We start from the raw sequence: 11,969 nt of genomic DNA, 5'->3' as shown, positions 1-11,969 counted from the left end.
CAAGTAATCATGAGTAGATTAAGAATTGGTCACAGCAACTTGAATAGCATACTATTTATTATAGGAAAACATCCAACTGGCTAATGCGATCAGTGCCATGAGTTAGAAACAGTGGAGCATGTCCTGATTGAATGCAGGAAGTATGATCAAGACGGAAGGGTAATGTTTACAGTATTACAGAGACTAGAAGTGGAGGCAAGGTTTACAGATCTGCTTGAATGTGGGGACACGGTGGAGGGAAAGAAGAGGATATTTAGTTTTTTTGAGGACAACTGGTATAAGTAAAAGGACAGAGAACCAGACAGCAATGCATGATTAGATCCAGAAGGAGGCGGTAATGCAACTACAAAGGATTTAAACTGCCATCAAACACCAAAGAAGAAGAAGCAGTTACCAACCCGACATACGTCAGGACGTGTGCTATTTCTTCTACCGGTCAGGTCCGAAGGTGTTGGCTGGACGAGTTCGTAACAACGTTAACATATCCATTTGTTGTTCAGTATTCTAATAACCTGCGTATCTACAGTATTTGAGAATGTTTTAGATGTGTTGAGGTAAGGCGATGTTACTTCATGTGATTTTAATTTGAAGGAACATTACTACGTTAGTTTGAAATAATCTCGCTAGAAAATATTTGCTGTGACGAAACGGGGAACCAAGCTAACCAGCTACGTGTGATAGCATTTTGAGGCCTGCTCGCAGTAGCTAAGCCAAGGAGACATTTTGTAGGCCAACGTGAAATGTTGATTGTTCTGTTGCAACATGGAGACTTCGCTATGTAACGTTCGTTCGGTTAGAAATTTGTAACGATTTACTTGTTCTGTTTATTTGCATTTTTGACGTCTTTATTGACTAACGTATCAGGCGAGTAGATAGAGAGAGAGTTCGGTAGTCTCCAGTGTAGTTGAATTAACGTTAATCGAAGCGTTTGTTAGTTTAGCCAGATTTGCTGGCTAATAATAAAAACTACTGCCAGCTAGTTTGCTCGTTTTCTGGTGATGATGGCAGGCAAAGCAGTACTGACTGACTCAATTGTGCCGCACGATTTGTGAGTAGTCGGTAATTGTTAATTGACGTTAAGTTAATCGATAGCTTCTGGATAGGAAGTGAGTTTGTTTTGAATGTAACGTTACTAGCTAGGTAGTCTAGCCAGCACCTAGAGTTTATTTGGCAACTAGCAGTAACGTTAGCTACCGTCGCTTTCAAACAATTCCAGAGTTAGGCTAGGTAACCAAGATCGCTCGCCAATTTTATTACAGTTGACCGCAACGTTGGAGAAACTGATAAACATAGATAAAACTCGCGTTAGTTCACTTCTGACTTGAGTGTGTTGGTATCTATTTTTAATCTACTCTGAGTTGATTTGGAAACTCGACAAATTCCACATCTAGACCGTTTTAGTATTTGCTTTGATCAAGTTGCACGCAGTGCCAAGTACATTCGTCAACGTCAGTTCTGAATGTTTTTGAAAACATAACCGTTACCGGTTTGACCATTTCGCCCTCCTAGAATAGGTTTTCGCCAAATGCCGAAGATGGTCAGGCCTTATTCTGGATCTCCTCGCCTAAAACACCGGTAAGTCAATGTGTTGTGTGTGTGCTTAGGAGACGGACTGGGAGTGAGATTTTTTCAGGGCGGCACTTAAGGATGTTAACTTTACATCAGTGCTACGGCCAGGGCTCTACACTGCGTTAGTGCGCTCCTAAATTTTTCAACTTTAGAGCACATGTGGTCCTTCGAAAAAAAATCTAGAGCCCTTCTGACCCCGTCTAATTAACCCCTTCGGTAAGTGATTGAAAAACGTATACAAATAGCAATCGGTTGAATGCAATTGTCAATAGAATGAAAACAATAATTTATTCTGAATAGCAGCAACTTTTAAAAAATGTTTAATGCTCAGAAATAGGTCAATTGCTTTTTGGATCTCAAAATCTAAATGGCATGTTAGCCTATATTACGTTTATTTAAAAATTGGTGCGTCAAGAATTAGTCGATAAATACCTACCTTATACCATCAACCTTAAAGATGCTGCTCAAGCACTTAGGTTAAAAAAATAAAAATAAAAAATCCGGTTAATGGCTATGTTGAGTATCAGTATTTCCTTTTTTTGTTGTTTAATTGTAACTTTATTTCTTTAAAACATAAAATGTATTAATACGGAAATATCTAATGGAAGGCCATTTCACCTATATCACAAATGGCAAAATTCATTCTAAACCGTCATAGTGCGGTTTTAAGCATTTAAAGTGACATTTGAACAATTGCAATTGGACCAATTGGCTGTAGCATACAAATTACATGCCCAGATAAAATAATCAGTACAGTTTTATTGGAAAGTCACAACCATATGTAAATGATATCTTTATTACAGTATAACAATGATATATGGCAAACCTGTAGGCTTTGGGGATGTTTTTTGTTTTCATTCGTGGGGGTAGCCAGTCTGTTTTTTCAGTTATTAGTTATTAAAGGATGAAAGTGCAGATATACTGAGTGGCATTGTTGAATTGTTCCACAGCAAGATTTGCCTAAGAACGTGTGGACATCTAGCAGAAATAGTCTTGTTGGTGATAATACAATTTCAGTTTGGCTGCGTGGAAGGGCATTTTTGCTGGTGTGACAAATTGTAGCATATTTCATCAGGTATGTTACCAAGTACAGCTTTTTCAAACTCTTCTAGTACATATTATTTCTGAAGCCTAGTGTGGGTTTTAAAAAAATTAAGTACAGTAATTCTGCCTGTGTGCAAGATGGATACTATGGAATTGTTAGGCTTTAGGGTTGACATACCACACTTGCTTTGAAATTTAGGGTGTACCCAGTATTTATGGAAATGTGAGTTTTTGAAACATGTTATGAAGCATTTGGAACAAAACTATATTAAATGCCTGTTATCACTTAGCGATTATTTGTTCATCTGATGCAGACATGCTTCTCCGTTGTATTTCTTTTGATGGTTTTTATGTAAGACCTGGTTACTACAGGTTCAGGTTATTTGCAAACTTATTTAAATGCATTCAGAAATACAGGTTTCTCAAGAATACTTTTCAAATGACAAGTTAAGCCACAAAATGAATATGGAAACTCAAAAAATTAGTATGTCGTGCAAGGTACAATGTACCAGGATGCTTTGGCAAGTTATACCTGGCGCTGCACCTGATTATATGCACCTTATTTTTAATACCACGTCAAACCTATGTTAGCTAGTCTTACTTTGCATTTCTAGCACCTTTTTTTTTAGTGTGCAGACACTATTTCATTCTAAGATAGCACTTGGTTACTGAATATCACAAATGGTTCCTGATAGTCGTGGGCAGCGCTTTGCTCAAGCAAGCATTCTTTAAAAGTATATGTAACTATAACTTATACACTGACACAAGGCGTAAGTTTTTTTTAAAAAACTTTTTTTATTTTCTCCCTCCCTTGTCTTAAAATATTCCTAGAAGAGTGCTGTTCTTAAGGCTTATAACTTCAAGCAACTGTAACATGTTGCGGACAGTTGTACTTTAAACTGTAAATGATGTTTCAGGTTGATGTGTTTTCAATGATGTCTGTTTTTGATGCGCAGGCTGTTTTCCCAGTCCTATGGGTCCCACGAGCCTCATGGAAGATTGCAGCGTGCGGATCACTATGGTTCACATTCCAGGGATCAGAGGGAGTTCCGTGAAATGAAAGCTCCGCAGTGGAGGGAGCCCAGGGGCGGAGGCCCAATGCGGGGCAGGCCCCCCCATTTCAACAAGGGTCCGCGGCTTATGGATGAGTGGAGAGATCCGGCGCATCACTTCCATCGCCCCGCTGGTCAGTGGCGTCCCCAAGCACAGGGGCGTTTCCATGGATATGCCTCCCAGCTTGACCACTTCTCCCCGGAACCCCACCGTGCCCACAGGAGGTCATCTCCCCCCAGGTCGAGCCACTCCCCACCACCTCATCGCCGTTTGCCCATGCATACCCCTGGGAATGGACCCCCAATCTACAAGAGGCTTTCCCCACGATTGCCCCTCCATGGGCCCCACCCTGGGCACAGACCCCCCTCGCCTCACCACTTCCACGGCAGCATGAGGCAGCTGTCTCCTGTACCCCACCATGGTCCTTACAGGGGTCCTCACCGGCGTCCAGGACCCACAGGAGAGGACAGGAGCCGGGAACGTGGCCCTTACAGGGACCACAGCCCTGGAGAGAGGCTCTTTGACCGGCTGCCACGAGGAGAGCGCTGGAACGGGGGCTTCCCTCGATCCCTATCTGGGGAGCGCAGGTTCTCAAACTCACCCCAGAGGAAGTCCCAAGAATTTCACAGAAGGGGCTCCTATCCAGAGAGGTACAGGAGTGAAGCTGCAGTGCAGGCTGGGTAAAAATAAAAGAAAAATAAATTAAAAACAGCAAAACCTGAACAGGGCAGGCATCTAGGCTTCACACACGGGGGGCAGAGTGTCTACTGCTACAGTTGCAGTACCTTTAAGAGTGGGTAAAGTGTGCACAGCAGCTCAGTGTAGTAGTTACCTGCTGCTTTGGGGAGTTCTTAATAAAGGGATAAACCCTACTGGTCTGCCAGTACAATACATGGGAGGAGTATGTTCTGGCATGTTTGGGAAAGGGGAGGAGCTAGCACGGGCATATCCCCCTGTGGCACGTCCTCAGGCTGCCAGAGCTGCAGTGTAACAAGATGTTTGTGTTCTCTGTGATGGATGTGTAGGTTGTCCACTGAACGAGAGGCCAGAAGGCACAGTGAGAGTGAGAGGGAGATGGAGGGGAGCAGAAGGAGCATGGAGTGGGGGGAGGAGAACAGCCCCCACCACTCGTACAGATCCCCCAAATGGAAAGCAGGTTCACCCTCCTCCTCTCCCAGATTCCACCAGCATCACCACCCCCAGGAGAGACCCACCAGGCGACCAGTGAAGAGGAAGCACCCAGAAGGCAGGCCACTGCCCGCGGGCCCTGGGTTCGAGCATTGCGCCAAGCGGGCACGGGGGGAGACGCCCCAGCGCTTCCACAGATCCCGGGGCTTCGGAGGCCGCGGCCTCTCGCTCAAAGACAAGAGCCGCCTGTTGAAAGGGAGGAAGCTGAGGGCTTCGTCGGAAACGGGGGACGAGCAAAAGCCCGCGCTCGCCCTGAAGCCGAAGCACCCCAAGATACAGCCGCCGAAGGAGAACGAGCAGGAGCAGCAGGAGGAGGAGGAGGAGGAGGAGAAGCCGTGTCCGTCCGTCAGAAAAACCCGGTCGACCGTCACGCTCCAGACAGAGCAGCCCGATGCGGCTAAGGCCCGGGCCCTGAAGAAGACCAACCCGAAGAGGGTGCCCCTCAAGACATCCTGTTCTCCGGACTCCACGGCTGGTTCGCCCAGAGAGATGGAGACACTCACCATCAAGGTGGACACACGCCACACCCTGAGCACACACAGGTACGGTATTTCCCATAGCGTTGGGGACGGGGCATGAGGCTGGCTTGAGAACTCAAGCTTTTTCCTGTTACGTTATTTGATGTGTCCAGAAAAAGGAAGATGGTGCAAGCCCTCTCTCAAGGCGGGATAAAAAAATTCCAGTCATCATCATGCTTTACAGCAAAAGTGATTGCTATAAACAAGGAAGAGGGGTCAAGTCAGCATAAATATGTTAATCCCATTGGGGTTAGTTTTTGTTTTTTTTGTCCGTTAAGTGTCAGAGAGAAATGTACTGGAAGACCCATAGCCCAGTTAAAGAAGTGCTTTGATCTTTCGACCCTCGCCCTCTGCTTCAGAAAACCGCTTTAAAATGAAAAGGAGGCCACTCTACAGACTTAGATTGAAAACTTTCTTTCTTTGGGGGAAAATAACAAAACTTTGAGGGGGGGGGGGGGGGGAATGTGAACCCTGAGCCAGGAGGAGAGGAAGAGTACAATAAGACTGCAGGCTTGAGCTTTTCTTTCTCAGTGAGAGAAACTGACTGGATGAACACTCCCGTGTGGAACAGGGAAAACGAATCAAGAGGAACAGAATCCTCCTTCCTTTCTGAGATCCAGGTCTTCCTGCTATAGTAAAGATTTGAGGACAACAGCAAGGGTGCATAGGACAACAGGGAAAAGAGAAATGGCCATACAAAACATACAGTACCCATTTAAAGAAACATAAATCAATATATCTTACCCTGGATGAGCATAGTGAAGGAGAACAAAGCTGCTTGCATGTGATTCAAGTGCCCAGTAGCATGAGGACCTATAGCTATGTCAGGCTGCTCATCAGCCTGACAAGGGCCCAAATGTGCAATGGATGACAAAGAGCATGACTGTGCTGCCCTGTAAAATGCAGTGGATGATTGTCTGCATGGCTGAACCCGTCAGACCAGATTTTCGATGAGAATCGCTGAAGAGGTTGGCGCGGCAGTCTTATTTGTCCAAGATCAGTTTTATTTTTTTCCAACTGTGTAGTCACTCAGGAGGTCAAGGCATTAAAAGCAGCCAAGCTGTGAAGCTTTTGTCCTTTAGACATGGAAGATGGTGTATATCAAGGACAGCAGCAGCTGACTCAGAATTTACTGCTGACCAGCTGGAACCGGTTTGGATGTTGGATACTCTCCGTTAGCAGAAGATGAACAGCAGCTGTCCAGTTGCCATATAGTACACAGCACCTACGTGTCCCCAAACACAGGAACCAGGGGGTGAACTGCAAAGCCACATGCTGCTGTCAGTGTTCTCTGGACCATTGCTCCCCTGAGGCCAGTGTCAAGTAGGCATCTCAATTATTGACCGAAGTGACTAAAGTGGGTGTCCGTGAATGAGGACGAGAACAAATTGGGAATTTACTGGATAATTGTGAACTGTCTGAAGAATTGGGAATTTGTTGGATAATTCTGAAGATCTAACTGAATCTGTTGAAGAAAAGTGCCTTTATAGATGTCTACTGAGGAATCGAGTCAGTCTTATTAAAAATAGTCCTGGGAATTTGTCGGGATTGCAGTCAAAAGGTCATTAACACATTAACATGTCTTAAGTGTACCAAGGAATTTGGATGATCAAATTTGACTGCAGCAGATCTCGAAGTCTTCACCTGAGGCACAATCCATTCAGGATAAGAATTTCTTTCGGAGGACCTCTGTAATGTCATTGACAATGCAAAATGAGATGAGAATGCGCATCAAGTGAGTGTTTTTCTGGCTCCATACACCACAGTCAAATTGTCCACCAGTAAATTGGAGATGCTGGATAGCCTTACAGTCCTACACCATTTAAGCGCAGAGCGCAGACCTGGTGCAGTGTTGGACTCCTGAACGCAAATCGATGATTTCACTCCTGGCTTCGTCGTTTACTCGTGTTGGCATATCTCAAAAGCCACAGTAGAGGAAAGAGGTCCACTGCTCTCCTTCATCCCGCTATGTGTGAAATGCTGCGTGTTACTTACAGAGGCATGGAGACAATAGAACCTCTTCGTAAGTACGCCCAGAATGTTCATTTTGTCTTTGTTCGCTGTCTGATGTAATTTTTGATCTGCTCAAACAAATTTACCTTTTTGTCTTACTTGTAACTTTAGGCGAACACAGTTCAGAAGCGTTTTCTCTGTTAGATGCTTCATTCCAACATGTCTGTAGCACTGTCATTTATGCAAAAAGAAAACTGGATAGGATACCTGTTTCGCTTCACCCAAATCTAGCAAGCGTTATCTCATCTGTCCATCGTGTTCTGCCACACCCCTGCCCTTGCCATAGTTCCTCCCCCTCGGATCGGCAGCTCTCCCGGGATCTGGTCACGGTGTCCCGGCAGGGCCTGGGCTCCAGGCCGGAAGAAACAAACAGTGCCCCCTGGAGGGACGGAAACACAAAGTCTCAAACAGGTGATTTTGGCCCGGAACTCGTCACGTTAGTCCACCAAGTCAAAGGTTTGTGCTCCGAAATTGAGAAAGGTGTGTTTGTTTGCATGGTTTGCGTGCTTAATAAGGAAGGATAAGTTGTTCAGAACAAAGTACCTTCAATGCAGTCAATGTACTCGCATTCAAATATTTGTACATGGTGTCTAAATGATGTAATTTTGTATTTTTCTCAGTGCATGTGGTCCTACCTTGGCTCAGTGCTACTATGTGTTTCAGTGGTGTTTCATCTCTGAATTACATTGCTTTTCCTTGTCTTCCTCTATCATTTATTTCCTGTAACAGTTATTGTGTGGAAAAACTTTGTTTATGTAGTGTCATTGTAATCAAGTAAAGCAATCTTACCATTCCTCCAAATGCAATAGCTTATGAGTTTAACCATTGAACTGTAATTCTCTTCTGTCCTCCAGAGAGCTTTTTTAGCTCCCACGGAAACCTCACGCTGAACGAACGCTTCTCAAAACTGCAGAACTCCTGCTCTTCATCACGTGACCTGAGTGGTCGGTACAGTGGTCTGACAAGGTATGCTCTATTTCGAGGCTTTCACTCTGGCTCTCACCATCACATCTGCATTATATAGGCCTGCATTTAGGCACTCAGTCAGAAGACATTCACTCGTATGCTTTCACAGTAACTTGCACATATTTGCACAAATGCTCTGTTCATGTACGCATGCATAATTTAGATAAAAGCTCTCCTGCTTTTATCTGAAAACACATGCTCAGATAAAGGGGTGTTTCCATCAGACCCTTGATGTTTACAGATTTGCAGTTAATAGTTTAAAGCTTTTCTTTCAGGCAGCACTGCTTTTCACCCGGTAATTAATACATAAACGCATATTACTACCTGAATATGAAATATGTATTGAATATAAAATATGAGTCACTTGTGTAAGTTGTTGCATTGCTTGTGTACTCAGCATGTGGCTCCACAGCTGGGAACACATTTGCCTTTAGTATGGGTACTGTAGTCTTATTTCTTCATTTGTGGTTCATATTCCTAACATATCACAGAGACTCAGTCATGTAGTTGCATGTGTGTTTGTATATGAACACTCCAATGTGACAACTGCTCTTTCACAGTCTTGCTTGTTTGATTTTTTTAGACAGGTTGACATGCCCTTGCTGAGCCAGAAGACTTTCAAACCAATCAAGATAATGGGACCACCCCAGGTAAAGAAGTGCACCTTATATGTATGTTTGAGCTTGGACAGTGAGTGAGAAGCCATCAGTGCCGTGCATGCAGTACAGAGAGTAAACGCTTCATTACATTAAACAAAGACGACGCCAAAACTGCTCATTCATGGGATGGGCTTCTATACAGAGGGTTGTTAGCTATTCAATAGTGACCCTGTTTAGATTGAGTTTTTAAGAGTGAAGGCTAACCCGTGTCTCTTCATTATAGCGACCCAGCTTCCGCCCCTCCAGTCCCGGTCGGAAACCGCCGCACTTCCTGCGTAGACCCTTCACGGAGCCCCCAGGACATTTCGGGAGGTTTGGATACTTCAAGAGGCCGCTGATGGTACGCGTTTGCCGCGGCCCTGGCTGCCATGTGAATCAGAGCTGGAGACTGCTGTTCTTGGGTGCGCTGTATTTGCTTGTGGTGTGGTGTTCACAAGTGCTCTCTCCCCAAACCAGGCCAACTTTGTGCCACGCCCTCCCTTCCAGCAGAAGCCGATGTTCAGGAAGAGCCAGAGCATCATGTCCAAGTACCGCCACCTGCAGGTGCTGCGCCACCGAGGGCCCGCGTACCGCCGCTGTGAGTGCGCCGCTCGGCCTCATACGCGCGAATCAAACTCAAGCACACCCTCACTCCACACATACACTGACCAGCTCACACACACCCTCACTCCACACATACACTGACCAGCTCACACACACCCTCACGCCACACATACACTGACCAGCTCACACACACCTTCACTCCACACATACACTGACCAGCTCACACACACCTTCACTCCACACATACACTGACCAGCTCACACACACCCTCACTCCACACATACACTGACCGGCTCACACACACCTTCACTCCACACATACACTGACCGACTCACACACACTTTCACTCCACACATACACTGACCGGCTCACACACACCTTCACTCCACACATACACTGACCAGCTCACACACACCTTCACTCCACACATACACTGACCAGCTCTCACACCCTCACTCCACACATACACTGACCAGCTCTCACACACCTTCACTCCACACATACACTGACCAGCTCTCACACACCTTCACTCCACACATACACTGACCAGCTCTCACACACCTTCACTCCACACATACACTGACCAGCTCTCACACTCCACCAATCGCACGCACTCAAACGGAACACATGTACATTGACCAGCTCACACGCATCCACTAACACTCACACTTACTCAAATGGCTCACACATACAGTACACTGTCAAGCTCACACAACTTCACTCACTCACTGACTCTAAGAGAACACGCATACACTGACGAGCTCACACACATCCACTAACGCGCACTCAAGCGGAACGCATGTAGACTGACCAGCTCACTCACATCCACTAACACTCACTCAAACAGGACACATGCACACTGACCAGCTCACACACATACTCACACTTACTCAAGTGGAATACATGCACACACCATTCTAAAGTTGCCTCTTAGCAACTTGAGAATTACGTGGCCTCTGTGAGGTCATTGTCTATTTGGATTGTTTTTATGTTCATGTGCTCTTTCTCTTCTCTGTAGAGTCATAGAGGAAGGAGAGAAGTATCAGATGTGGAATACGCTGGGTGATCCTGTCCCATGGCACATTTGCAGACTTCATGCTTTATTTTATTTTGGGAAGACCCTCTTATACAGGACAGTGCACCATGGGCATTGGCAGGCTTTGCATTGGGCTGCACCCAAAGTGAAGCACTCGGTTCTGTGGAGAACTTGCCTGCCTTCATCTGTATGTCGGATATCTGTTCTGACATGTTAGTCCTGGAAGATATTGCTTGCTTATCTGCAGTTTTTTGGGTGTTTGAGGATAATGTCCTTTTTATCATTTTTCTTTAATTTCTTTCATAAACTGTATAAAGTTTTGTTTGTGGAAGGCTAGGCAAATCTGAATTATGGGTAGTGTAGTGGTTTTGTGATTTACATGTACAATGGGGTGGGAATGGGGTTCACTAAAAATGTTGCTTTTCTATTTATCCATCTTAACTGTGCCCTGGGAGCCAGGATGAACACTTTGTTTCAGCAGAGTTATCATGCCGTGCAGGTTTGAGAAGTTTGAGGAGTTTACTTGTAATGACAGTTTTTCTTGGTTCAGAAAAAATGGCTTTTGTATGTTTGCTTCAGTATCTTGGTTTCATTACAGCATCTTTAATGCACCTTGGCATTCTGCATGTCATGTAACTTATAGCAATTATATTTTTTAAAAAATGCTGTGTAAAGTCGTGTCACGTCTTTTTTTGTTGTTGGTCTCATTGTATTTTAAAGACAGTTTAATCAGTTTTAGCCAGCATTGCTGGGAAAAAGCCCTACAATCCATTGTATTGTATTTTCCTACCACCCATATACTGTAGACCCTAAACATAGTACCAACACTACCTTGGGCATTTTGTAAATGTCCATAGGCATATTAGTCATTGAGGATAGATATATGGGTTTAATACATCAGCAGCTTAAAAAGCTGAAATGAAGTTGCCCAGCAATCTATTGAATGCTTGGAGTGCCTGAAAGTATCCTCCTACTTGTGTTGCTCTTGTGAGAATGTAAACTTCGGCTGCTTCTGCTCATGGGTGTAGGTCCCTGAGCACCGATCTGAGGGCAGGTTTGTATTTTCTTACCGGATAGGATTTGGTGCGTGACATAGGTGTCTGACATAAGAATTCACTGAGTCTGGTGTATTTCATAGCTGGTTAGTATTCAACATTTCTACAAATACATCTGAGGCCTTTAATCTGTAAAAATCTTGATCCCCATTCACAACCAAACATGGAAAGATGCAATCTGTTGCCTAATCTGAACAGAGAAACTGTAGAACGACAATATTTTTGCCAATAGAGGTATTTTCAGGATACAAAGTAATTGGAGCCCCCCTCCTCTCTGCACTGGCACCTGGTAGAAAGGACTCAACCTCTGCCTCTGAGGTAAAAT

General features: G+C 44.7%; 1 protein-coding gene across 4 annotated transcripts; it reads left to right on the top strand.

Annotated features, from left to right (window-relative positions):
- Nucleotides 1-379: 379 nt before the first annotated feature.
- LOC135263140 (serine/arginine repetitive matrix protein 1-like) lies at nt 380-11,263 on the top strand. Of its 4 annotated transcripts, none has more exons than XM_064350804.1 (10): nt 380-554; nt 1,515-1,575; nt 3,570-4,346; nt 4,692-5,396; nt 7,672-7,841; nt 8,240-8,351; nt 8,935-9,001; nt 9,234-9,350; nt 9,467-9,587; nt 10,572-11,263. In XM_064350804.1, coding segments are annotated over exons 2-10 (2,121 nt in total). In that variant the 5' UTR covers nt 380-554; nt 1,515-1,525; the 3' UTR covers nt 10,574-11,263. The 4 variants fall into 4 exon arrangements, with proteins under 4 accessions (XP_064206874.1, XP_064206873.1, XP_064206875.1 ...); XM_064350803.1 differs by having other exon boundaries at nt 1,510-1,575; XM_064350805.1 differs by having other exon boundaries at nt 382-554; nt 1,510-1,575; nt 3,570-4,316.
- Nucleotides 11,264-11,969: the final 706 nt, after the last annotated feature.

Source organism: Anguilla rostrata, chromosome 9, assembly GCF_018555375.3.
Source record: "Anguilla rostrata isolate EN2019 chromosome 9, ASM1855537v3, whole genome shotgun sequence".
In the NCBI taxonomy this organism is placed as follows: domain Eukaryota; kingdom Metazoa; phylum Chordata; class Actinopteri; order Anguilliformes; family Anguillidae; genus Anguilla; species Anguilla rostrata.
This window is presented reverse-complemented; position numbering and strand designations above follow the sequence as displayed.